Here is a 26,820-nt window from a genome sequence, read left to right as displayed (position 1 = left end):
ATGGAAAGGACGAACATGGTCCCAGGTGGATTCCTGAGAGGCTTGTCCTGCAAGCTCCTGCTGCTGAGTGTTGTGAAAGTTCGGGTACTGGCCAAGATGATGGCATTTCAATCAGAAGATCGACGGGACAAGCAAACAACGCCTCTGAAGTGAATGACACCGAGTTCCAGTACACCCTGACAGCATGCTGGAATGGCAAGTGCGATTCTGCTGTTATCCTGCAGCTGCCCTGAATCCTACCTGTGACTGTTGGGACTGATTGCCCTGAATCCCACCAGCTCCTGTTGGGACTGACGGAGAGGCCTTTGTTAGCCTGGTAAAGAATAAAAGAGACTTTGGCATAACAGCGACCATCGTAGCAGTACATCTGCAGCCGCCGCCACCAGCTACCGTGCTGACAGTGAACCAGGTCGCGGAACAGACTGCCAGAGTTGCGGACAACAGGACTTTACTGATGAACATGAGCAGGTGGGCACGCTTGCATTGTAACTGCGGGTTGATTTGTTGTCACAGGAACAGCAGATGCTGTGAAATTTGGCCTAGACCTCTTGTACCCCATTGTATGCCTTTTTGTGTGTATCACCTATGCAAGTGCAAAATGTCTTCCCAAGCCCTGGTACTGCTGTCTGCTCATTGCTACCGAGCTAAAGATACTCCTATGGTCAGGGCCTCTTGTTCCCCATCATATGCTTTATGTATGTTTCACCTGTGTAGTGCTATGTTTCCCCAAGCCCAGGAACAGCTGTCTGCTCATTGCTACCGAGGTAAAGACACTCCTAGCCATGGAACAGGGTTACCAGCCTCCCCAAGTATGATTTGTGCATCTGCAGTAGGCAACGTGTTGAATGGCAGCCAGTGATGGGTAAGATGGACTGGGTACTGACCAACCTAAGACAGGGGCTCCATCATGCTATGGAGATTCCCGATGACGGGTAAGGCTGATAACCTGTGAGTCCACAACCTAAATTGGGCACATTCAAGTCTGCTTTAAAACAAAAACAGGGGGACCTGTTGTGGGTTAAGGAGCTTGTTAGCACTCGCTAAGCTGAGCTCTACAGGCAATGGGCTTGGGGATGAAAGCACCTGGTGTAATGGAACTCAGCTGTATCCAATATTGAGAGTGTGGGCTAAAGCCTAAACAAGAACTAGGTGAGAGGTCAAGAGTGGAGGCAATAAAAGCAGGCCTCGAGAGAGGCCGGAGAGAGAGACATTTTCCACCATCTCTGGTCTCCGTGTTGGTGCCTCATCCCCAGATCCTTCGCCGTGTCCACGTTACCAGCCTAGCTGGCCGTGACAGTGAACGGCTCCCTTCTGTTCGGCTCTGCTTTTGAAGCAGCCTCTAATTTAGGCCCCACCATTTCAGACTGACGGGCTCCCATCTTGCCATTCCCTGCCGCCCCCATTTTGAATGAATGAGATCCTGTTGAACAGTTAACTCTGTGTGATTTCCTTTCTAATCTTCAGACGTCTGTCCTTGGAGTTCACCCAATAGTGCAACCTTTTCACTTGAAAGCTGCAAAGGCCAGGTAGATCATTCCAGCATAGAGCACACCCATGGACAGCGTTGTGTATTCCAACAGCAGGTGGATGTCAACAGTACTCTGTCCTTACTGACTGCCATTGTGCTAACCTGAGGTTTTTACTGGTCCTGCCTCCCCAGTTGTTGACTGTGCTTTCCTGCTCCAGGCAGTATGGCACTGTGTTGGAGTATTCGCTCAGTGATTTACTACTGATGTGATCCTGTGCGAGCTGTAATTTTTTTGTAAGAATGAATACAGACGGAACTGTCTGTGCGTATGTGTGCGTGCATACGTGTGATTCACTGGGCAGGGAGGGGCCTGTGCAGTTTTCTGAGAGGACTGAAGGCTTGCCTCCCGGGACATCTAAGCTGTCACATTCAGATTTCCAAGCAGGATTATGAGTCAGTTTTTATTACACATGTCCGAGAGCATTTTCATATTTTCATCAATGGGGACGAAGGTGTTTCATTCCTTCAGTATTGAAGCTAACATCTTGGAAGCCCATGTTTAAAATTTTTAATTGTTAGTGTGCTTCTGCCATTCTTTATGCAGCATAGCTTCAGATATATTTGAGGTGTTTGAGGTGGTGGTGCTCTAGTGAAAAATTGCACGTGTTTAAAACTACCTCTTTTTTGGTAGTGTTAAAAACATATGCTTAGAATCAGCGCTGATGCAGTTTAGATGATCCTGAGATATGTTGGCGACATCCAGAGCGTCTGAATCAGGAGCCAGCTGCACGTCCGCCTTTTCTCCCTCAGGTCTGATCAGGGCATTGGCTTTGGTCACATCAGTGTCACGGAGCTTCTTCACGGCTCGTTTGATCTGATGCGTGGTGGCCTTGACACCCGGGATGAACAGGAGTGTGTGTTGTCTTCTTCCTAGCCGGCTCTGGTCAGAGGGAGCTTGATGAGGGCGCAGTGGCCAGGCTTGTTCCTCCAGGGGGCGCTCTTCCGAGGGTATTGGGGCCGCCGCTGCTGGCGCTGTGTCTAGGGCAGCAGGAAGGTGGGTGACGTGGGAATCTTCTTTTTCTTGTGGCTGTGGACACTTTTCAGCACCGCGTTCTTGGTCTGCACAGCCCTATGCTTTGGCTTCAACTTTCTGCGGACCGGCAGCTTCCTTCTTCACCTTGGGCGCCATCTTGGTGAAAAGCCTGTTTTTGAAGATGAATTTTGCATAAAGAAATAGAAGAAGAGACAGAGAAAAAGATACCTTCCATTCACTGGTTTACTCTTCAGATGGCTACAGTGACCATGGCTGGGTTAGACCGAAGCCAGGAACCAGGAATTCTATCCATGTCTCCCCCATAGGTACAGGGATCCTGTATACTTTGGCCATCTTCTGCTGCTTTCCCAGGTGCCTTAGCAGGGAGCTGGATCGGAAGTGGAGAAATTGATATTACAACTGGTGCCTGTATAGAATGCTTGCACTGCAGTTGCTAGCTTAACTGGCTACAGCATGATTTCATTTTAAATGTGTATTTTACTTTTTAAAGGTCTATTTTATTTTTTATTGGAAAGACATAGTTGCAGAGAGAAGGAGAGAGAATGAGATCCTCCATCTGTCTTATTTATACCACTCGGTCATCACATCAAGACCGAAACAGGCAAATGTACACAGTCCAGGGCAATCTGTTGCTCCACCAACCTGGGACGGCTGGAGAATGTGCGGTGGAAAGCGGAACAGGAGAAGGAGACAGAATGAATGGGGAGGGTGTTGCTTGCGCGGGGCTAAACTTTGGTGAATGGACCTTTGCTTTTTGAATATTTTTGCGTTTAGATAGCTTTTGCTTCTTGGTGTAATTCTGCAGAGGTAGGACGTGGATATTTCTGCAGTGAGGTGCTGCCCCTCACCTCTTGGAGGCTGTCTGAAGGTCACCTGAGATGGTCTCTGCGAGTGTTGATCTGATAGGTCAGTGGCTTTGCCAGTATAGTTATTGATAATGTTGTATTCTATGAGTATGACCTGCTAATTGGCTTTGTAAAAGACATGTAAACTAATGCTTATTAGCATGTTGAAAAATAAAACTGAAGCCGTGGGTTTTAAATTTAATCTGCCTTAAAATATTTCATTTATACCTAAAAACGTGAGAAATCCAAAAGTTTAGTCAATAGCTGATTTTTTTTTCCTATGTCAATTAAGTGTTAGATTTGCTTTCCTTTTTTTTTTAAAGATTTATTTATTCTTTATTACAAAGTCAGATATACACAGAGGAGGAGAGACAGGGAGGAAGATCTTCCGTCCGATGACTCACTCCCCGAGTGAGCACAACGGCCGGTGCTGTGCCGATCCAGAGTCGGGAGCCAGGAACTTCCTCCAGGTCTCCCACGTGGGTGCAGGGTCCCAAGGCTTTGGGCCGTCCTCGACTGCTTTCCCAGGCCACAAGCAGGGAGCTGGATGGGAAGTGGAGCTGCCAGGATTAGAACCGGTGCCCATATGGGATCCCGGCGCGTTCAAGGCAAGGACTTAAGCCACTAGGCTACCATGCTGGGCCCTGCTTTCCTTTTTAAAATAATAATAAAAATGTAGCCTTTTGCAAATGGTCTGTTGGTGCTGACATTGGGGTACACGGGGCTAGCTGCTGCCTGCAGTGGTAGCATCTCTTAGGAGCACCGGTTCCAGGCATGGCTGCTTCACTTCCGATCCAGCCCCCCATGAAAGGCCTGAGCAGTGGAAAATGGCCCTTGCCACCTACACTGGACATACGCTAAAGTTCTCGGTTCCTGATTTCGGTCTGGGCCAGCCCCAGCCACTGCGGCCATCTAGAGAGTGAACCAGGGAATGGAAGATCTCTTTCTCCATCAGTTACCCAAGTGAATGAATGAATGAATAAGTAACTACTAAAAAAGGTCTAAGTGTTTTTCTTTGGATTAAGCAGCAATCAAAGATGCTATTATGTCTTCCTTGTCATAGTCCTGAAATACATTATCATTGATATCTTGATGTTCTTTTTATAAGATTTTTTTCCCCCTCTTTTGGGAGCAGGCTAAAATTTGTGGCTATGTATGGAGGCCTCAAATCATTTCTGCCAGTGTTTTCTAGCGAGACCTTGGATTTTAATTTCCTAGGAAACATACTTAGAAAATACACTATATTTTCTTTAAAGGTTTTTGAATGTGAAAATTTGAGGGAATGCAGGCAGAGCTGTAGAAAATAGGATGACATAGAAATAGTGAAAGCTGCCACAGGAAGAACCTGGGCTGTTAGAACCTGCCTCATAGACAAACTGTTTTATATGTTTTATTTTTATTTCAAAGTCAGATATACACAGAGGAGGAGAGACAGAGAGGAGGATTCTCTGTCCGATGATTCACTCCCCAAGTGACCACAACGGCTGGTGCTGTGCCGATCTGAAGCCAGGAGCCAGGAGCTCTTCCGGGTCTCCCGTGCGGGTGCAGGGTCCCAAGGCTTTGGGCCGTCCTCGACTGCTTTCCCAGGCCACAAGCAGGGAGCTGGATGGGAAGTGGGGCTGCTGGGATTAGAACCGACGACCACATAGGATCGTAGTGCGTGCAGGGCAAGGACTTTAACCGCTAGGCTACCGCGCCGAGGCCCAATTTCCTCAAATTACTTTTTCTATTACTCATCTAGGAAATTCTGCAGACTTTATTTTTAATTATTATTTGAATAAACAGAGAAGAGAGAGTGTGAGAGAATGTTCCCATACACTTATTCTTTCCCAGATGTCAGGAACTTGGTGCGGATCCTCCACGTGGGTGGCAGAAGCCCAGTGCCTGGATCTGTCAGACCGCTGCCTCTTGGGGTCTGCGCTAGCGGGATGCTGGAGCCAGGACCTGAGCTCAGGTCCCATGACATGGGATGCAAGCATTTTGACCGCGTCTGGACTCCGGGATGAGTCTGCTCTTCCCAGCTGAGAGGTTCTGATGGCTGTTTCAGAAAGAACGGGGCTGAAGTGAGAAACTGTGGAGTCTCTAGTTTATTTTCCACAAGAAAAACAAATGATTTCATTTATTTTTCTAAAAAAAAAAAGATTTCTGCTCACAATGTGTTTTAAATTTCTGCTCTGAAAAAAAAATAGAAAAAGGTAGAGTTGGCAAGAATAAGGAAACGTGCCTCATTAAACAGAAAGTGAAATGTAAATTCCATGCTGTCTGACCCTTGGTGGCTGGGATCCTGTTACAATCCAAACTGGAGCAGGCCTTTGGTGCAGTTGGCCTCCTGTTAACTAGAAAGTGAAAAGAGTGTGCGCAATCCAGAACCTTCTTAGGGTTTCGCGTGTTGGGTTGCTGGGTGGTCCAGCTCTCATGTGACTTCACGTTGGGCTGTGATGGGATTGCAGAGGCCCCAGGAGCTCATCCTGCTGGGCAGGTTAGGCCTGAGGCTGCTTACTTCTTGAAAATTGAAGATTTTATTTCATTTAATTGAAAATGAAGTGTTAGAGACACACATTTCCCAAACGGCTGCACCTGGCAGGGCTGGGTGCAGGGGTCTGAGTCCTTGGACCGTCTTCCCCTGTTTTTGCTGCCTCCTAGGATGTGCACTAACAGAAAGGTTATAGGAAATGAAGTAACTGAGACTTGAACCAACTTAAGGGGGATTGGGGTGTCCAGGTGGCCTAACCTGCAGCAAAGAAATCCATCTATGTCTTTACTGATGGCAATCAGTTCTTCTATCAACGGATGGGAAGTTGTTACACTTCCTAAAAAAATATAAAACACACGAAATACTCCTTTGGATGATTTTAAGTAGGTTGGAAAATTCTTGTTTTTTTCTCAAAGATTTATAGAATGCAAATATGAAGTCTGTTGTAGGTGTCAAAATTCAAATAATTTTTACGACAAAGTCGTCATAGAGCAGTGAAAACGCAGCCGGTCCATTTGCCATGTTCTTGGCATGGCACGCACAATCTGAGTTCCTTTATGAAATGCATTTTTCTCTTTCACTTATCAAAATATTGCTTTCTTGAAATGAGAGATTATTTTGCAGTATAAAATAGAGTTGTTTTTAAACTTCAGCTCAGAGCTATTACCTTATTAGTGATCGAACTTGAATGGTATTTTTTTTAAATTATTTATTATTTAACTTCAGTAATTACATTGTATTATGTGACACAGTTACATAGATACTTGGGTTCTCCCCACCCCTCTTGAATGGTATTTTTAAAAATTAATCAAGCTAATTTTTATTCATCTGTAAGGCTGTGGAGTGGGAGGGAGGGAGGGAGGAAAGAGATTGTTCTTGTCAGCTAGTTCACCCCTCCGACTCACAGCAGCTGGGACTGGGTCGGACAAAGCCAGGAGCTGGAAACTCAGTCTGGGTTTTCTGTGTGGATGCAGGGGCATAGTTAGTTGACCTGTTGCCTGCTGGCTTTCAGGGTGTGTATGAATGGGAAGCTGGAATCCAGAATAGAGCTGGGACTCAAAAGCAGGCTCTTCTGTATACATTATAGGCAACCCAAATAACATCTTAACTGTGATCTGAATTTCCACTCCTTACTGTGCTTTTTAATAATCCTCATGTATCTATATGTGTGTAATATGTTTGCTCTTTGGACAGTATTTGAGTGCCTTAAGTAGAGTGTGCCATCATTTCTGTTCTTCTGTAGAGTATTTTTTTTTTAATCTTTCATGGATGAAAATTCTGTACCCATTTGTGTTAGTCCATTTCTCTGTTAACTCTAGTACTGGGATGGACAGTGTTTGGCCCGCGGAGTCATGTAGTCTGGTTTTGCCAAGGCAGCCACAGACAGGAATTGAAATTCAATCAATCTACAGCAGGCGAATCTCTAAGCTGACAATTTTGTATGTCTCACAAATGATGTTATCAATATTCAGATGGCCCTTGGCAGACAAAAGATTTCTCATCCCTGCTGTAACAAAATATCTGTGGCAATTTATCTTGCAAAGCAAAGGTTAGTTAGTTCCAAGGGCATGATGCTGGTGCCAGCACCAGCTGGGGTCTGGTGAAGACCTTGAGATGGATGGCACCACTGTGATAGGAGCGTGTATGTGGCAGAGGTCCCAGGGCTAGGTGGAAGCCAGGAGAAACCGAGCATTTTGCAACAGCTACTTCTCAGAGCTTGCTCAGGAGGCCAGGTTCACTTCCAAGGGTGGGGTCTTGAGGGACCTTCTCACCATGCGCCACCTTGTAAAGGTTCTAGCACCTTCCACATCATCCTCTGGGGACCAAGCTCTTCAGATATGGCCTCTTGGGGAGCACACCATATCTAAATCATAGCACCATTAACATGAGCAAGCAGTAACTTCCCATTTCCCCCCCCAGTTTCTAGATTCACCTTTTTTGGGAATGCATCCGAATACCTGGATTTGTCCTTTTGTGACTGCCCTGTGTTGTTTAGCATAATGTCTTTAAGGCTCATTTGTATTGTAGCAGGAGTGAAAATCTGACCCCTTCTCAGGGATATTCGAGTACACGTGCATGCCGCGTTTTGATCATCCAGGTGTCCGAGGTGACTGTTCAGCTTGCATCTGGTTTGTGGCTGTTGTGAATAAGAGTGCTATGAGTGTATGTGTCCAAATGTCATCTCACTCTTTGCTTTTCATTCTTTGGGGTCTATACCCAGAAGCGAAACTACTCAGTTGCATGATAATTCTGTATTTAATTTAAAAAATTTTATGTATTTATACTTAATTAAAAATGTAGAGAGATGCACAAGGGAGATCTTCTGTCCTCTGGTTTCAGTTGATGTTGGGCCAGGCTAAAATTCAGAGCCTGGAATTCCATCTAGGTCTTCCATGTGGGTGACAGGGACCCATGTACTTGGGGACTATTGTTTACTGCCTCTTAGGTGTATTTGCAGGGAGCTGGATCAGAAGTAGAGTAACCGGGACTCAAACCAAGGCTTCAAAACACAGGCTGTGGGCATCCCAAGTAATGACGTAGCCTCTGCTCTTTTGCCTGCCCTTCTGTGTTTGATTTTTTTTTTTGGAGGGGCCACTATGCTGTGTTATAAGATAAGGTATTTTATAGAGTTCACATCTCATTGCAGGATTTCTTGATGGTTGTGTCTGTGCAGTCTGCCTGTGAGTTCACTGCTTTCTGGATGATGTTGGTACCTGAGGGTGGGTAGCTGGGGCTTTTGCAGTAACTGCCCTTGTGTTTTGTTTTCGTTGCAGATGCAGAAGCGATGGAGTTGAGCTGCAACGAAGTACCTCTTTATGTAAGTTTGCCAGCACTGGGCATCAGTCCCAAGTGGTCCTTTCTTACCATGAAACTGTGTGCCTGAAGTGGCGAGAAATGCTTTGCTTGCTGTCGAGTTGAGATGTTTTAGGAGACTCCACACTGTTATTGTTTACTTCAAGTATTTGCATGGAAGACTTTGCAAACTGGCTGGCTCCTGTGCCCACACTCTGGATTTCAATTCTATTCCCCACCCCATCCCCACTATGTGATTTTTGGTTAACTGTATAAGTTTTGGATTTAGAAATATTTGATTCAGTCATATGGTTGGATTTTAAGCTCGTGATTTTGTGGTGATAGAGCTGAGAATTGCTTTGTGTATGTCTTTTTAGGGGAAGGATTTGGGGGTTTTGTGATGTGTATGTCAGCTGGAGGTGTGAAATAGGAAAGGAAGGATATAAATGGAGGCAGTGAGAGGAGAAGATGCCCAGCAGGATGCCCAGGAAGCTGGGCCTGCAGGGCTGAGGAAGGCCTGAGTTCCTGAGAACAGCTTCTAGGGGGTACCAGGGCCATGTACTGACTGTCACCTGCGCCTCAGTGGCTGCGGATCTCATGGTCCTACTGATCTCAGGCACAACTTTCTTTCTTGGGAAGAAAAGGTGTTGGTGGGGGTGAGCTCAGCAGGTGTGTGTGTATGCGCGTGCGCGGGTGTGTAGAGGGGGAGGGGAACTGTGGTTGAGAACAAACTATCATGGACTTGCAACAAATTTCATCAGAATCCTCAGTAGATGAGAAGCAATGTATCCACTTCTCCTGCAGCTCACTGGCCAGCTGTGCTTTCCCTTCCTTCCTCCCACACTACACACACCTCTCTGCTCTCCAGAGGAAGGCAAAAATATAAGCACAAATGGATTTCAGAAGAGTACAAAAGCTGCTTCCTAGCTTCTGGAGGCCATAGAAATGTGCATGTACACAATTGGGTCCTTAGAGCCATAACTGATGAGGAAAAAGGGCAGGGCAGGCCCCAGTGCAGTAGCCTAGCAGCTAAAGTCCTCGCCTTGCACACACCAGGATCCCATATGGGTGCCGGTTTGTGTCCTGGCAGCCCCGCTTTCCATCCAGTTGCCTGGCTGGGAAAGCAGTCAAGGATGGCCCAAAGCCTGTGATCCTGAACCTGCATGGAGACCCAGAAGAGACTCCTGGCTCTGGGCTCCTGGCTTTGGATCAGCTCAGCTCTGGTCATTGCGGTCACTTGGGGAATGAATCAATGGACGGAAGATCTTCCTCTCTGTCCCTCCTCCTCTGTATATCTGACTTTCCAATAAAAATGAATAAATGAATCTTTTTTCTTTAAGGGCTGGAGTTTAGAGCACTCCCAAAGCTTGCTGCCTGGGCTGGTTTTTGTGCCTTCTTTGTCCCTAGCAGTATACTGCCGCCTTAAAACACATCCCCAAGCCTAACTGTGACATCACACCTGCGGTTGGTTGATTGACTCACTGGTTTGGCTGTTTGGGCAGTGACCCAGGGGATTATGAACAGGTGGGATGTGGGGTAACCCATGTTGCCAAAGGAGCAAAGAGATTTAAGTGAACCTGAAGGAAACAAGAAGAAATTTTTTTTTCTAACATTAAAAAATATTGATTGGAGTAACATGAAAAGACTAAATCATTTTTACCGCATGTATCCTGTTACACTAAAATATTCACATATTTTGCCAATAACTTCTCATTTTCACATCTCTGTGATTGTTGTCGTTGATGGGTCCTCGCTTTGCCACTTCAGGTTGGTTTTGTGGTGATGTGGTATTAAAAGGCAGAGTTACTGTGCATACAGAAAGACATGGAAACAGCAACATGAACAGGGTAAAAAATCTCCATGTAATTCAATGTAGATGAACTCTCTTGATAACTACAGATAAAACTCCAGGTAGTTAATATAATATTGTGGCTAACACCTCTTTCTTGTTAAGTGGAATATAAAATGCGTATAATAGCTGATGATATCTTAGATGAAATACATTCAGTTTCTTTACCAAGGACAGACTCTTGCTATGGAACAGGTTGCATCTCACTATATTCACCCGATAGTTTCTGTTCATGTTGCAAAATGACTCAAGCCAAGCTGGCCTCTTGGTGTCCTGCTGGAAGAGGTCAGAGTGGCCTGTTGTAATGGAAGCACTTTTAACATTCCCTCTGCTGAGTCACAGGCCTAGACAGCAGACACAGGCACTGTGTGCCAACTTGTTTCTGTACTTGGGACAAAGCCCCCTTCTCATCTCTCCTGGTTAAGCATGTTTTGCTTTAGAACCCCTGATTCACAGATATTATATTTTGCAACATTCATTCTAAAAATAGACTCAGACATAAACATAAAGGAAAAATAAAACCTTGTATTTCATCTCATCGTGAATGACAAGTACTTTTGATAGTTTGATATATATACAAAGGCACTTTAAAATTTCATGAAAAATGGAATTAAAAAACTTATTTTTTCATGAGCCCCTTCACATTCATCCAGAGATTTTTCATATCTGTGTTGAATTTGATCAAGGGTATTTATTTAGAAATATGCTGTAGTTCTCCATTTGAGTGATTGTGATTGTGTTGGATGTCTTAATTTTGATACTTTTACAGACTTCTAGAAATCCTCATTTGTTGTCTTGATTGTTTTTTTGAAAAACACATAAAACTGCAACTCTGGCAGGTGTGTAACTAAAATATTCCTCCCCAAAGTAGAAATTGTTCAGAGTCCATACAACACTGAGGTGTCATGTTACAAAATGCTACTACACATCATTGCTTGTAATAACTGGAAAATCTCGCTGGAAGCACTTTAGAAAGACACAAATCACTTGCTTTTTAACTCACATAAATGAGTTGGATCACATAAGTGAAGCAGTGGTCTTACAGGAAATAAATGCTAGAAATGATTTCCCCAATTTCTACTCACCTCCAGGAAGGTCTCCTCACTCAGAGAGGAATTTTTTTCAGCATTCTAATAGTTGGAAACACCTCTGTCTCTAGTTTGGGAAATCCTTCCCCAAAAGGACAGATTGCTTTATAAACTAAAGGAAATCTATGAAGTTGGAACTTTTTTTCCCTCCACTTTCCACACACCGTATTTGGGTCCATAATAAAAGCTTCAGTGTTGTTTTGAAGGATTCTTTCCTTTGTACCCTCTTATTGTTTTCTTCTAGGACAAGTGATATTATTCAAGGGTTGGATGTTTTGTCTGGGGCAAGAGGTTTGAATTCCCAAAACACCTTTTTCTTTATTCTCCTTGGTAGTGTCAAGTTTAAATGTATTTTTCTGCTTCCCAGCACAGTTTTAGATTCTGTTACTTTTAGTTTCTGTGAAGCACTTTGATGCAATCCCAGTCCTCTCACAGTCACACAGGCAGATTCCCATTCCATGTCGGCCTTCTCCTGCCCACATAATTTGAGAGCTACAGTTGTCTATATTTTATCATGAACACAAAGCAAGAACAAGATTTTTAAAAAATTCCTCTGTACCTCTCTGGCATCTAAGGAGGAAATGGTCAGGTCTCTGGCCGTAGAATGTCTTCATGTCTTAGCCCTTGCCTGTTTGGTCGGTCACCTTGGGAAGGAGACGCTAATTGCTATTTGAAGGTGAATGTCAAGTGGGCCTCCGTGGTCCCTTGAGCGGTTGGTGCAGGACAGGAGGTAACCTGTGCTGTGCTAAGATTGGAGAAGAGGAGGACTTGGAAGGACCCACAGTCATCCAGCGTTTATACAACTGAAGAATGTGAACCTTACCAATAACAGTTGCAGCCTCTGAATGGCTTCCGGTGTCCAGGCTGGGAGAGATGTTGCAGTAGCTGTGCGGGGAGACCAGCTCTTTGTTCCTGCAGGAAAAATGACAGAGGCGCCTGGAGGCTGGCTTGAGATCCAGGCTTAGCTTTTAGATCGAATGGTAAGGTGCTATGAGGAAGCAAGTTTGAGGTCAACAAAATATTGTAGTGGTAAAGCTAATGCTAGGATGACGATCCAGAGGTGGGTTAATTAGTATCAGCGTAACTGACCTAAAGTGTTTGTTTTCAGGCTTAAAACTTTGACACTGCTCAGGAACTTCCAAGTCTGATGCTGAAAGTCAACTTTATTTTTATTTCATTTGCTTCTAGCTTATTGTTTTAAAAAATTATTCTATTTTTGCTTTTGTCTGGTTTGTATTTTGAAAGGTCAGAATCATTGTAAGGACAACTTAAGAGGAAAAATTTTGCTTGCTGGGGATTTAATTATATTTTAAGAGAGGAAGAGAATTTTTTTTTTTCATTCTTAAGTCAATTGTGTATTTTGCTGGTGAATGTTTTTTTAAATACTCTTTGTATCGAGATTTCTCTAAATTTTTGTCAGGAGGGTTATATGTTCTAATTTTAAAAAAAAGATTATTTATTTTTATTAGGCAGATTTCCAGAAAGAAGATACAGAGAGAAAGGTCTTCCATCCACTGGTTTACTCCCCAGGTGGCCACAACTACCGGAGCTGAGCCGATCCGAAGCCAGGAGCTAGGTTCTCTGGGTCTCCCATGTGGGTGCAGGGTCCCAAGGCTTTGATTCATCCTGTTCTGCTTTCCCAGGCCAAAAGCCGGGAGCTGGATGGGAAGTGGAGCAGCTGGGACACGAACTGGTGCCCATATGGGATCCTGCATGTGTAAGGCGAGGATTTATCCAGTGAGCCATCATGCTGGGCCTTCTAATTTATTTCTTAAGAACTTCCTTTCGTTCATTAATGCTTATATTTTTATAGAGCATAGTTAGTGTTAATCTTACAAAAACATTGGTTTAATACTTTGAATACAATCTGAAAACTCCTTGAAAAATCATTGATTCCAAAGTTTTCTTCCCTTTTCTCTCAGTGGGACAACTCGATTGTGAATGTTTATTTAACTGAATCATTTTGAAGAATATAAAAGTGAGATAGAAAAGAAGAAAACCAAGACCAATTCCAGTTGTAGTTCTCGAAGACCTTCCCTTAGTGTTTGCGGGCAGTTTTCTTCCTGCACTACGACTGTTATTATTTGCAAGTGTGCTCACACACATACTCTGTATTCCATCAGCAGAACTTCAGGGTGATGCAGGTTTTCTTAGCTTGACGTCATACATTTCACATCTCCTCCTCCTGTTTTCCTGGGCTCTTCCCCTCCCTTTCACTCCCCTCCCCTCTCTTACTTCCCACCTTTCCCTTCTCCCATTCTTTCTCCTTCTTTTCCCCGTGTCTTATTCTCGTCTTCTTTTTTTAGGCCTTTGTATAAGAAGTTATTTATTTATTCGACAATAGAGCCACAGAGTGAACAGGAGTGTGTGTGCCTCTCCACCTGCTGCTTCGCTCCTTAAATGCCCATGACCTCCAGGCCTGGGCCGGAAGCCAGGGAGCTAAGAACTTCATCTGAGTAGGCCGTGTAGGTGACAGGGGCGCAGCTACCAGAGGCTTCACCTGCTGGTGACGCACTCTCAGGGTGTGTGTTAGCAGGGAGCCAGGATCTGAATCCAGACAGTTCAATTTGGGGTGTTGGTGTCCCCCAGTAGTGTGCTCCCCCTCCCCAGGTAACTTAGTGAGTTACCTAGGGCAGCAGCATGCAGGTTCTCAGACTTCATCCAAATTTGCAAGATCAGACAGTCTTCTGACTGGGGGCTTCAGTCTGTATTTCCCAAAAACCTTTGAGGGATTTTTTTAAAAAAGACTTATTTGTTTATTTGAATTGCAGAGAGAGGGAAGGACAAAGAAAAAGAGAGAAAGGGAGAGAGAGAGAGAAAGAGAGAGAGAGAGAGAAAGAGAGACAAACTTTGTATTCACTGAATCACTCCTCAGATGGCTGTAATGGCCAGGACAGGGTCAGGCCAAAGCCAGGAACCAGGGACCCAAACTTTAGGCCATCTTTGGCTGCTTTCCTAGGCCATTAGCAGGCAGCTGGATTGGAAGTGGAGCAGCTAGGACATCATGAACTGGCATCCATATGGGAGGCTGGTATTGCTGGCAGCAACTTTACCTGCTATGTTACAATGTCAGCCTCTCTTTGAGTAATTTTAATGTGTGGTACAGTTTGAGAATCTTGCCTTAGTGTATACATTGTTTTCTCTACTCACCACAGATACACACAGATAACGTTTTACTTAATGAAACAATTCAAGCAAGAACTTCCGGTTATATGTGGACTTCTGCGTCTTTTCCAGCTTACCAGTACTTTGTGGAAACTCATCCTTGTCAGTGGGCATGGTTTGTAATTTATTCTCTTGCATGAGGGAGTGTGAGCCACTTCCCGCCTGCTGGCTGTACTTTGGGTTTTTGGCAAGCATTGTCAGTTGTCTATATTGAATTGTCTGTATGTTATAGGTTGACACTTTCATCTATATAATGTACATTCCCATGTCTGGACTTGCTGGATGAAGGATGATTTTATTCGCTTTTTAGTGTGTTACTTTGTAAAGGAGATGTGATGGTCACATTGTATTCAGCAACCTTCAGAAGTGTTTAATGTCTCAATCAGTAATTTTATTTGAAGGTCGTTAAAATCTAAAAACTTTTGAGAGGAAGAGAATTTGGTTGATTGATTGGCTTCATGTACTGATTCAACGGCTGCTTGGTACCGACAGGGTGAGGCTGGAGCTAAAGCCAGGAACTGGCAGCCCATTCCAGGATTCCCATATAGGTGGCAGGGACTCAAATCACTTGAGCCATCATTTTGTGCCTTCCAGGGCATGCATTAGCTGGAAGCTGCACTTGGCAGCAGAGCCAGGTCTGAAACCCAGGCCCTGTGGTATGGAATATGGGCATGTTAACCACTAGACCAAACATCTGTCCCCTGTCCCTCATTCTGTAAAGACTCTAGTAATTGTAACATTTGAGATTATGTTCTCATCCTAATTGTATAAAGATAGTTAGTACGTTAAATTCTGTCTGAATCAGGCTTATGAAAGTTAACACAAGAGTCATTACCTGGCCTGTTCTAATGTTCTTGCCCTAGTGTTTCAATTTTGCCGTTGTCTTGAATGCTAGCTGACAAGAGCCTCTGGTCCATGATTTCTGTCACGTTGGCGCAGGGTGCACCTGCGATGCGAGCCTGCTATGTGGGCTCTTGCTCTCTCCGACCTTGGCTGTGTAACGCCCACATGTGAATTGCAGCTGCCCCCTACGTAGAGTTATCAGCAGAGTGTGTCAACTGTTGGACAGTGGCAGCCCTGTTCAGTAGCTTGCTGCCAGGTGAATCCCGGCCTCTTGCCTGCTGTCTGGCATCACATGTCTCTATTATTATTCTTTTTTTTTTTTTTTTTTCAGCATCTGAGTCATGGTGTCGCATGCTGTGCTTGGTCCCCAGGCTGCTGACAGCTGCTGGGCTCCCTGTGGGTATTAAAGATGTCATTCGCTGGTTAGAGTATGGAAGGGGATTCAGCTACACTTGTCCTCGGGCCTTGGGGTGGCTTTCTTAGAGACTCAGCTGGCCAGTGCTCCCCTTGGTCCTGACCTTCTTGGTCCTGGACGTACCCTCTCTCTCACTCCCCCTACCCCTGTACACTTCCCAGGTTGTCTGCGTGGGCTGCTTGTGTCCCAGGGCATTTCCGAGGTCAGAGAAGCAGTTTCCTATTGAGGCTGCGGGAGTGACTTGGTGGCTTTGTTCTGAACTACCTGGCAGACATCTCCTTCCGGTCTCCTGCAGGCTCCCTGTGCCTTCTGGTTCCTGTGGAAGGAAATTCCTGTCCTCCAGATGCTGCCCCTTCTGTGTGTGTGGCTCTGCTGCCCTGGCGGCCTGCCTGGCTTCCTTCTGTCATCAGCGTGGAGGTTCCCCCACTGCCTAGAGGGTGTCGTCTAACGGGTCTTCCCTCCGAGTGAGCTGGGCTCAGTAACTCACGGCCGCTAGTTCCACCCAGCTCAGCAGATCACTGGTCAGAGTATGTTGATGAGGATGTCTTTTTGTTATAGTTAGATTTCTTTGGAAGACAGTTAAAGAGGGAGTGAGTATGGGAAACAGTCCATTCCCCAAATGGTCATAGCCTTAAAGTCTAGGCCTTGCTTTTCCAGGCTGTAAGCAGGGAGCTGGTTGGAAGGTGGAGCAGCCGGGACATGAACAATGCCCATATGGAATGCTGTGTTTGGAGGTGGAGTTGGGCCACCACACTGACCCCAGGATATCTTGTTTTTGAAAGCCTGGTTTTATTTATTGGAAAGGTCATTTTATGGAAAAGGAGAGAGGGACAAGGGGCAAGGAAGAGAGAGAGAGATTTTCCAGGTCTCCCATGTGGGTAGCAGGGCCCAAGCACTTGTGCCATCTTGTGATGCTTTTCCCGTATCGTTAGTAGGGAGCTGGGTTGGAAGTGGAGAAGCCAAGAACTGGCACCCATGTGGGATGCAGATGGTGGCTTTGGCTGGTATGCCACAATTCTAGTCCGAGAATGTCTTTTTACAGTTTATAAATAAAGCTGATTTTGGCTTAACAAATAACATTACAGAGGTTTTTGCCTAAAATCAATTTCTAGAGCAAATGTTTACTTTGTGCAAAAGTAGCTAAGCAAATTAGATGGACAATACCCATGCTTTAAACACAGCGATGTGTGCATCTCAGCTAACTGGCACCTGCTTGTTGGGCAGTCTCTTTATCATCACTGCATAAGACATCTTTTTCATGTTGGCCTCATTGTTGTCTCTTGTTTTCTCTGCTGCTTCATTTTGACCTTGTCCTATCTTATCTGCGTGGCCTTGCTTTTTTATCTCTTTGCCTTTTCTCCTATTTTCCTTCTGAGGGGCATCCAGTGCCACAGCTGCCCATCTCAATCACAAAGTGAAAGGGACCATGGCCCCTGCTTACCGAGCCTGGCCAGCAGCCCTCAGATACCACTTCCTGTGAAGGCTGGGAGTTCCTGTGCAGCCACACGAGGCTGCTTGATGCTTTTGGCAGGAGCAAGAGAGCAGAAACCACTTCTTGAACTTTAGCAAAACCTTGGCTGAGAAGCAAGGTATACATCCTGCAGTGGCTCCATTCCTGACACGTGGCACATGTCCCTGGTCCCTCTTGCTGTCATCACTGAGGGGAAGGATGGCTGAGCAAAGGTTGAAAGCAAGACATACAGCTGCGGGAGACTGCAGGGAGAGATAGCCTCAGCACCCAGGTTGGAAAGCATTGCTGTGCAAATGTGAGCTTGAGGGCCATGGGCACCCATGTGCCGGGTATCTTGAATTCTCATCATTGTGTTGCTTCCCAAGAGGTGAGTAATGTGCACTTTAGTTCTATTTGATTTTCCAAGATTTGGCAGCATCTGAGCAGGGGTTTTCAGCACGGTGAGAACATTCCCTGGGAAAGTCCCTGGCAGTGTTCAGGAGGTGTGATCTGGTTACGGTGTTTGACTTACCGGATCTTGAAAGGCTGTGCTTACAGAGGGCGTGGTCATAGCTCAAAGACCTTCCCTGCCTTATCACCCGTTCCTCCCTTTCTCCCCTCCCTCCTCACCCCATGCTCGGTGTGGTTTCCAGGTTTGGCCTGCATTGCCTCTCTATAATTTGATGGAGTCTGGCTTTAGCCCTGTTATTATTATCTTTTTTTAAAATCAAAATTGATCCTAGGAAGATCTCAAATTTGTTCTGTCTAAGATGTTTTTCTTGGAGTCCCTTTCAGTGCCATGCACTATGATAACAGTCTGGGAGATAAGGTCTCAAGCTCCTTAGGAGTGGGAGGGCAGACAACAAGCAGGAAAACGGTAAGTAAGTAAGGGTTTGAGAGCGTTAAGATAGTGGTGGAGGAGGGTGTGTATACCTCTCTTCGTTCCCCTGGAAAGTGTTGTTAGGGAGGGATGAGGCAGCACCAACCCTTGAACAGGAAATGAACTTCATGTATTTGAGGGACAATGAAAAGTCAGTATTGGTAGGTGCACTTTGAGGAGAGACTGGCCAGAGCAGTGGGCGGGACCCAAGAACTGAATCGGGTACGATTGTGGAGTGGCCTTTGGAGGCTTAGGTGAGAATGAGAAATGATTGGATCTCATGATCCCATGAGAAATGATTGGGAGCCTAAGTCATGAGAAATGGCCAGGAGTGAGGGATCTAATTTTTATTTAGTAAGTGCATTTCTAGCGTGCTTGAATTCTGCTGGTTCTCTATAAGTGAGCTCTTTGTTGTACTTTCTTCCCTTCTGCCTCTGTGGGTTTACTCCAGTGCCATTCCTTTTCCTTTCTGCTCCGCAAACTCATCTCTTCTTGTTATTCCCAATTGTGACACCTCCTGGCACACTGCACGTGTGGGCCGTCTTCCCGTGGCCCACTTCCACTTCCAGCTGGTCTGCTTGCTCTTAACCACACAATCCTATCCAGTCTTGACCACAAATCCAAGCTGTTAGATTTCTTCAAAAAGCTCTTGTAGACCCAGAAACTGCCTTGGCAGAGTCCAGTGTGCCCAAGAGCAGGCGGAGGTGTCCCAGGGGACATATAATGGAAAGACAAGGAGCCTAAAATGGTCCCACACCTGGCTTCCCTTAGCTCCCGCCTAGGCTAAATTTTCTGTGACATAAATCATCGCCAAATCTTGGGAGAATTCCAGATTACAAGCTAATTTCCTGATAGTCTGCATTATTGCTGTTTTCTGCTGACAGGTGCCCCTGCCAGGCAGGTCCAGGTTGGATTCCATGCTTAACAGCCTCTCTGTTGCAGCCGAGAACGGTTCACACTGGGAAAGGTCTCCCTGGGTCTGGCCGAGGCCTCGCAAGGCAGAGCCCTCAAGTTTCTGTAGCAGGTCAACATGCAGTCTGTGCCAGGATGGAGGACCCTGCGGCCTTGCCCTTGAGGATTCACGACCCAGAGGGACTGAGAGACTGAACACAGGCTGAACGGCCCCCCGAAACCACAGAGGGGCTCCCTGCATGCAGCTCGGGGTTAGGTCCTCAACAGGCAAGAAGCTCAGCGGTTCCCAGAGAGTGGGGGAGCCTGAGGAGGGGGCATGCGCTCCGCGGGTCATGCGATTGCAGCAGAGGGCTGCAGTGGAGCCTGGGAGTCCCGGACTGGAGAGTTTCCTTGCAGGGCTGCGCAGAGCAATCCTGACCATGGTGTTGCACTCTGCAGAATCCCTGGGACAAGCAGGAATCAAGAGTTGCTATTTAAATTCAGCATAAAATGTTTATGTGTTGACATGTATGAGAGCAGAAGGGGATGTGGGACCCCACAGACTGGACTAGTCTGGCACACATACTGGCAAATCAGAGCAGGGAGCGGGCCTGGTGGGTCGCTCTGATTAGGCTGCAGCTCCCACTGGTTTATGTGAGGGCGGAGTGTGTGGTGGGCAGAACCAGGCTGGACTGCAAACACCCATTGGTTCCAGTGGAAGACAGGGATGGAAACAGAACCAGCCCAGCAATTGCAACCACTAGCTGATTGGGGCAATGGACTGTACCGGGCCCTGTGCTTGCTAGTACATACAAGAATCTGGTCTTGGAACACCTCAGACAAAGTTTCTTTGGGGATCCCCCCAATTGAGCTTGATTGGCTGGCAGGTTCCAGGACCATCACGTCTGGTAGAAGTCTCAGGATGGATCTGGGCACTTGGGCTGTCTGGGACAGTCTCCTGGGGTGTTGTGTTGTTTTGGGTTTCTGTGCTGCTGTTTGTCAAGGGGTGGCAGGGACAGGATAGAGGGGACTGGAGCTTCGCATGAACCATTTGGGGAGGGTTTTCAGACACTTGCTGCAGGCATGTTGAAGGATTTCATGTTGTGGAAACTGAAGTGTTTAGGTATTTCAGACCCACAAAGCTTCTCTTTCTGCCCTGCAACCTCTTTTTGGTTGGTGACCATTCATTGCATGAGATTGTTTTTCTTCACGAAGCGTTTTATGCAGAGGTGTGCATATGCCCAGAGCAGCTGAAATCACAGAGGGGCTGTGTGTTTCCTCGCCCTGGACCTATGCTTGCTGGCCAGAGGTTAGGAAATTGCCCAGCAGGAAGCAGATAAAGTCCAGTGTGCTGTCTTTAGCCTCCGAAATGGTTTATTCAAATGAAGGACATTCAGCGAACCCAGCAAAAACAAACAAAACCTAAAAAAATGAAAGCATGGTGATGATGGGTTTCCCAAGCCCTTAGCTGCGATCTGGATGGAAAGTGGAGCAGCTGGGGCAGGAACTGGCATCCACAGTGCCACAAGGGCAGCCCCAAATGCTACAGTCTTATAATCACCACCACAAAACTGCAGAAAGCAAATCCGTCACCTCCTAGAGTTTCTTCTGTCCATAATCTCTGGAAACCACTAGCCTGTTTTGTCCTTTCCTATAGTTTTGCCTTCTGTAGAAAATGATAAAATGGAAGCATTCAGTATGTAGCTTTTGGGATAGGATTTTTTTTTCTACTTAGAAAAAAACCACATTTTTTGGGGTCATGAATTGTAGTATTCCATTGCGTAGATGTACTGCAGGTTAACCTTTCATGCGTTGCATAGTGGTGATTATGTATAAAATTGTGGTGGGAATCATGCAGTGATTGTGAGTAAAGCTGCGCTCTCTGTGTCTGTGCAGGTTATGCTGTGGACATGAGATTTCAGCCTCTTTCCATAGAATGCTGAGAGCAGTGTTGTTGGGTCCTGTCACAAGCTGTGCTTATCTGTGTTTAACTGTATTAAAACTGCAAAATCATTGTCTGATCTTCTGTTTCCATCTTGTCCTGCGTGTGGTTTTGTCCTTGTTTTGCGTTGGTTATTCACTTAGGCCCGTGGTTTTATCTTGTCGAGGTTTTCGTGTGTATTTTCCCCGTTAACAGTGATATAAAACATCTTTTCATGCACTTACTTGCCATTTATTGCTTGCCTTTGATGAGATGCCTGTTCAGATATATTCTTCCTCTTTTATTGAACTGTATCCCTATTGTTCAGCTGAAGAGTTCTGTGTGTAGCATGAATGTAACTTCCTTTTCTGATAATGTGATGTGTACTTGTTTCCTCCTAATCTGTGACTCATATTTTCAGTCTCTTAACCATATTTTTCACAAAACAAAAAATTTTTTTTTAAAATTTAAAGTATAATCTATCGATTTCTGTTTTTCAATGTCTACATTTTTGGTGTAGTATAATAATTCTTTGCCAAGTTCAAGGTTGTGCAGATATTCTCGCATATTTCCTTCTACAAATAATGTAGTCTTACATTTCATATTTAGGTTTTTGATGCTTTTACATTATTTTTTATAATTGTTTGCTTACTAGGTGGAGAGGGGAGAAAGGAAGAAATCTTTTATCTGCAGGTTCACTCGCTAAATAACAGCAGCCAGGGTCAGGCCAGGCTGAAGCCAGAAGTGAGCAACTCTTTCTGCGTCTTGTGTATACTTGGGTTACCGCCTGCTGCCTTGCCAGGCGCCTCAGGAATGTGGATTAGAAGGAGAGCAGGTGGGACTTGAACCGACTCTTTGAGACTGGATACAGGTGCCACAGCATAGCCTACTCCTTGAGTTAATTTTTATATAGATCTGAGATATGTGTAGAGATTTTTTTGGATATATTTGTTCTGTTGTTCTGCACCATTAGTTGAAAATGCTACCCTTTCTCCATCGTGTTGTTTTTGTCACTTTGACAAAATTCACTTGACTGTCTCTGTATGGGTTTGTGTATTGGCTCTATGTCCGATTGTTTTATATATATATATCTTTTCACGATGTTGATTGCTGTGCCTTTGTCATCTTAAAATTGAGTGGGATGGATCTCTCATCTCTATTCTTCAGAACTATTTTTGGTTATTCGTTTGCTTTTTCAAATAAGCTTTATAATCAACTTGTTGATAGTAAAAATAAAGTTCTCGTATCTGGATTAGAATCATATCTAGAGATCATATTGGGAAAAACTAAAATGTAAAAATATGAGTCTTCACGTCTCTGAACATTTGTTTGGGTTTTATTACTTTTATCAGTATGGATTCTATATCTAATTTGTTAAATTTATTGCCTGAATATTCCAGTTTTTTGGAATAGCATTTTTCACTGCTTACATTTAGGAATAAGTTATCTTTTGTATTCTGCCATTTTGCTAACCTCACTTATTAACTCGAGAAGCCTTTTTATTAAAAAAAAAAATTGGAGTTTTTTTTTTAATGCAAGCAGTCATGTCATCTTCAAATAGAAGACTGTTTTTTGTCTTCCTTATGGATCTTTGGGTTATTCTTTTTCTTTTCTTTTTTTTTTCAATATAAAATAGAAATAATAATGAAATACAGAAGCACTTTTCTTGTTCCTGACCTTAGAGGGAAAGCCATCTTTCATTATTGAGTGTAACGTGAGGGATGGGCATGTGGCACAGTGGTTAAGATGCCCCTAGGGCCATCCACACCGCACATCCAAGTGAATGGTTTCGAGTCCTGGCTGTGCTTTCTGGGTCCAGCTTCCTGCTTGTGTGGAAGACAGTAGGTGATGGCTTAACTAGTTGGAACCCTGCTACTCGTGTGGGAGGCCTGTAGTGTTTTGTGTTCCTGGCTTTTAGCCCTCGGGGTTACATATATTTGAGAAGTGAACCAGTTGCTTGAAACTGTCTGTCTCAGTCTCTCTGTGTTTTTACCTTTCAAATGAATTAAAACACATAAATCAAAAATTTCAAAGTGTAATATTTATTCTAGGCTGGATTTTTTTTTTCTTGGATGCTCTTTTGGATTTAGACAGTTCCTCTGTATACCAGATGTACTGAATTTTGGGGCTCTAAATCCTGAAATAATTCCATTTTCATTTGAAGCAACAGATTCCACATACATAGACTTGAAACCTTTCCTACCCTTGAAACATGAGGAAGTAAGATAATAACAGTACTGTGATTCCATAGGTAGTACACCTTTTTGATTGAGACACAAATATAAATAAAAGAATTAAAAATTTATTTTATTTGTTTGCAAGGCAGAACAAAAGAGCATGTGGCATAGATGTTCTGTCTGCTGGTTAAGTCTGGAAATGCCCACAGAAGCCAGCCAAGACAGAAGCCTGTGTTCAGTCTGGTCTCCAGCCTTGGGGACAAGGATCCATCCAGTACTTGAGCCGCTTTCTGCTGCCTCTCGGGGTGTGCATTAATTGGCAGAAATCTGAAATCAAGAGTGGAGCTGGGACTTGGACCCAGGCACTTTGACCTTGTATGCAGGCACTCCAAGTGGTGATTTGCCCACTGTGTTAAACACCATCCCCTAGATCTTTTGACCTCTGAATCTCTCTGTACCTGTGGTGGGGTGGACTTTATTTTCTTCTACAATGATCTTAATTCCTACAATGCCGACACCAGATAGATGGATATCTTTCTGCCAAACTACTGTCTCAAGTTTCTCCAAAGGATTGTGCCTGGGACTTCCAGCAAACTGGGACCCAGTTTGCCTAGAATTTTGCAAGCATGTTAGCCAGTGGAGGAAAGGGAAAATACGTGTTTGGAGCTGGCACAGAGTTCAGTGAACTTTCCCTTTGAGATTTTCAGCATGTCTTCATTGTGTGCAGAACAATAAGAAGTCCTCATTAAGTTCACAGTACAGACATATTCCTGATGCTTCCCTTCCAGGCCCTTAAACTAGTTCTTGAGTTACCCTTTTCTCAATTTCTTTGGAGGAAAAAAAATGAAATAAACAAACATGTTTTGGGGTTCAAGATCATTATTTTGTTTATTGGACTGTTGGCTAAGATTATTTAAATAGAGTCTGGCACAGTAGCCTAGTGGCCAAAGTCTTCTCCTTGCACACTCCGGAATCCCATATGGGTACTGGTTCATGTCCTGGCAGCCCCACTTCTCATCCAGCTCCCTGCTTGTGGCCTGGGAAAGCAGTCAATGATGGCCGAAAGCTTTGGAACCCTGCACCTGCTTGGGAGACCCAGAAGAAGTTCCTGGCTCCTGGTTTCAGAGCAGCTCAGTTCTGGTTGTTGTAGCTGCTTGGGGAATGAATTAGTGGATGGAAGATCTTTCTCACGGTCTCTCCTCATCTCTGTATATCTAATTTTTCAATAAAAATAAAAAATCTCTAAAAAATTATTTAAATAGAATGCAGTGAGCATTTTTGAGTTTTTTGGGGGATGGTCAACCTTTTTTTTTGGATTCCCTATATATAATTCTCTCCTTATTTTGAGATAAATGCCATAAACCTGAGGAGATGAATTAAGAATACTATCTGAAGAGTAAACTTTTACAAAAATGCAACCAGTAATTATTATGATTGGAAAAAGATTACACTGACTTTTGGTGTAAGCCACCGTGGAAAGCATGCTAATGGCTAGACTGGTGAAACCCATTGCTCAGGCAAGTGCTGGGGGAGCAGCTCCGATGAGAGATTGTCAGAGGCAGCCAGGACTCTCGCAGGACTTGGTGATTTTTCCGTGTATGTCTTGCTCTCTGCCATGACTTACCTTTGCCTCTTGGATTGGTGAAGGATTGGCTTGGAGAGAGCGTGGTAGGTAGGAACATGGAAGGGGAAATGGGAGTGCTGTCATCCTGGGCCTGATGATGTCAGTTCTGAACAGACGTTTCTGGAAGAGCTGTTGCAGATGTTGTTTTTATCTGTGAGCGTCAGTGTCGTTCATGAGTCTGGAGACAGGCTGGCATTGTGGTGAAGCAGGTAAGACCACTGCCTGAGATGCCAATGTCCCAAACAGGTGCCAGCTTGCGTTTCAGCTTCTTGATAATGACCTGGGAAAGTCAGTGGAAGATGACAGAACTGTTTGGGTCCTTGCCACCTGTGTAGGAGTTCCAGATGAGGCAGCTCCTGGCCCTTGGCATCACCTTGGCCTGGCCCTGGGCGTTGTGGCCATCTAGGAGTAAACCAGTGGATAGCAGCACACTTGCAACTTCTCTCCACCCATCCTTTTCCCCATAAACCTGAATTTCAAATAAAACCCAATAAAGTATAAAATATATAAAGGAGAAGAAATCAGGAGAGTGGGAAGCCTGATGGTGTTTTTTAGGATAGAGCTTTGGGCTGGCCATATTGTGTATGCGTTGTTTGTAAGGTGGACTTTTGTAATCTGGGAATTAACATAGAATTTTACATGGTAAATTAAATATTTTTTGTTTTCATCTTGAGCAATAAGATATATATATGACTTTCAAATTGCATTATCCCTTCCTCTCTCGTTTGGTATTTATGTTTTGTTGAGAGAGAGGCAAGGGAGAGAGACAGAACAAAATTTTAAGTGACAAATGGGTGTGTTAAAACAAATAATGAATTCATCATCATCAGGAAAAACGAGGGCGAGGAGAGGCTCAGCCTGCCTTGAATTTGAGACCTAAGTAGAGGAGTGAGCTATGCGGTCCAGGTAGAGCAACCTCCGAGTGGCTCGGCTTCTGCAGGAAGAGTGAGGGCGAATCGGTGACCACCCGAAGAGCCTGCATCAGCGAGTGGCACGTAGTTGATGATATTGTCAGAAACCGTAGGGTTACGTGATAAGAAAGGAGCTGTGAGGATGATGGGATTGGAGTCCTAGAGGCCTCAGCCTGTGGGTTTGGGCGTTACGATCCAGTAAAGAGGGGGAAGGCTGTGCTGATGTTCTCCCTGCTGTAACCCTGTGGTGGTTTATTAAAGCGTCGAGCGGTGTGAAGGAAATTGACAGGAGAAGTAATGGCCGGTCCATTCCCAGGAAGAGTAGTGCTGGGCTGGCAGTGTGCCCACCTCAGCAGAGAATGCTCAGGAAAGCCCGGGAGCAAAGCAGGGAGCAGGCCAGACGAGGGTGATTAGCAGGGTATGCTTTGTGTCTCTTTTCTCATCAGAGTGATGATACCTATGGCTATGCCGCTTCTAGGATTTGCGTGTCTCTGTATGGCTTTGCATTGCATATAAGTGTATATGCATTTATTTAGATAAGCTTGCGTGCAGTCACCTGCACAGCTCTTAAGGGGACATATAATACATTTTTGTGAACATTTACGTCATTGTCATCATTTCCTAGATTGGAATAGAGAGCATTTCCAGTACCCCAGGAGTCCTGGATGCCTCCTTTAGTCATTTCCTGTCTTAAACTGAGTAGTGTTTAGACGTGTGTCATTAAAGATTACTTTCATACAATAAGAAATTTGAACAAAATGGTGTTCTTCCTAACATGTTGGTGCTGAAAAAACTTCATCTAGACACAAAAATGATTAGCTTAGATAGAAAAAAAAAGGAAAGAGAGCAAGATTTTTCATTACTAGCAAATTTACTCATTCTGTAATATAAGATGATTGCTTATTCATGAGGCCTTCTCATTTCTTATGATTCAGGCAACAGCGTCTCTCCCCTACTTGAGTCAGGGCTGTTG

At 44.7% G+C, this 26,820-nt stretch overlaps 1 protein-coding gene across 1 annotated transcript in view; it reads left to right on the top strand.

Annotated features, from left to right (window-relative positions):
• Positions 1-26,820, top strand: part of ARHGEF28 (Rho guanine nucleotide exchange factor 28) — a 251,694-nt gene that overhangs the window by 45,195 nt on the left and 179,679 nt on the right. Inside the window, 1 exon segment of the mRNA XM_058656335.1 lies at positions 8,615-8,658. Coding sequence (XP_058512318.1) covers positions 8,626-8,658 — 33 coding nt within the window. The 5' untranslated portion in view covers positions 8,615-8,625.

Source organism: Ochotona princeps, chromosome 28, assembly GCF_030435755.1.
Source record: "Ochotona princeps isolate mOchPri1 chromosome 28, mOchPri1.hap1, whole genome shotgun sequence".
NCBI classification, from domain to species: Eukaryota; Metazoa; Chordata; class Mammalia; order Lagomorpha; family Ochotonidae; genus Ochotona; species Ochotona princeps.
This window is presented reverse-complemented; position numbering and strand designations above follow the sequence as displayed.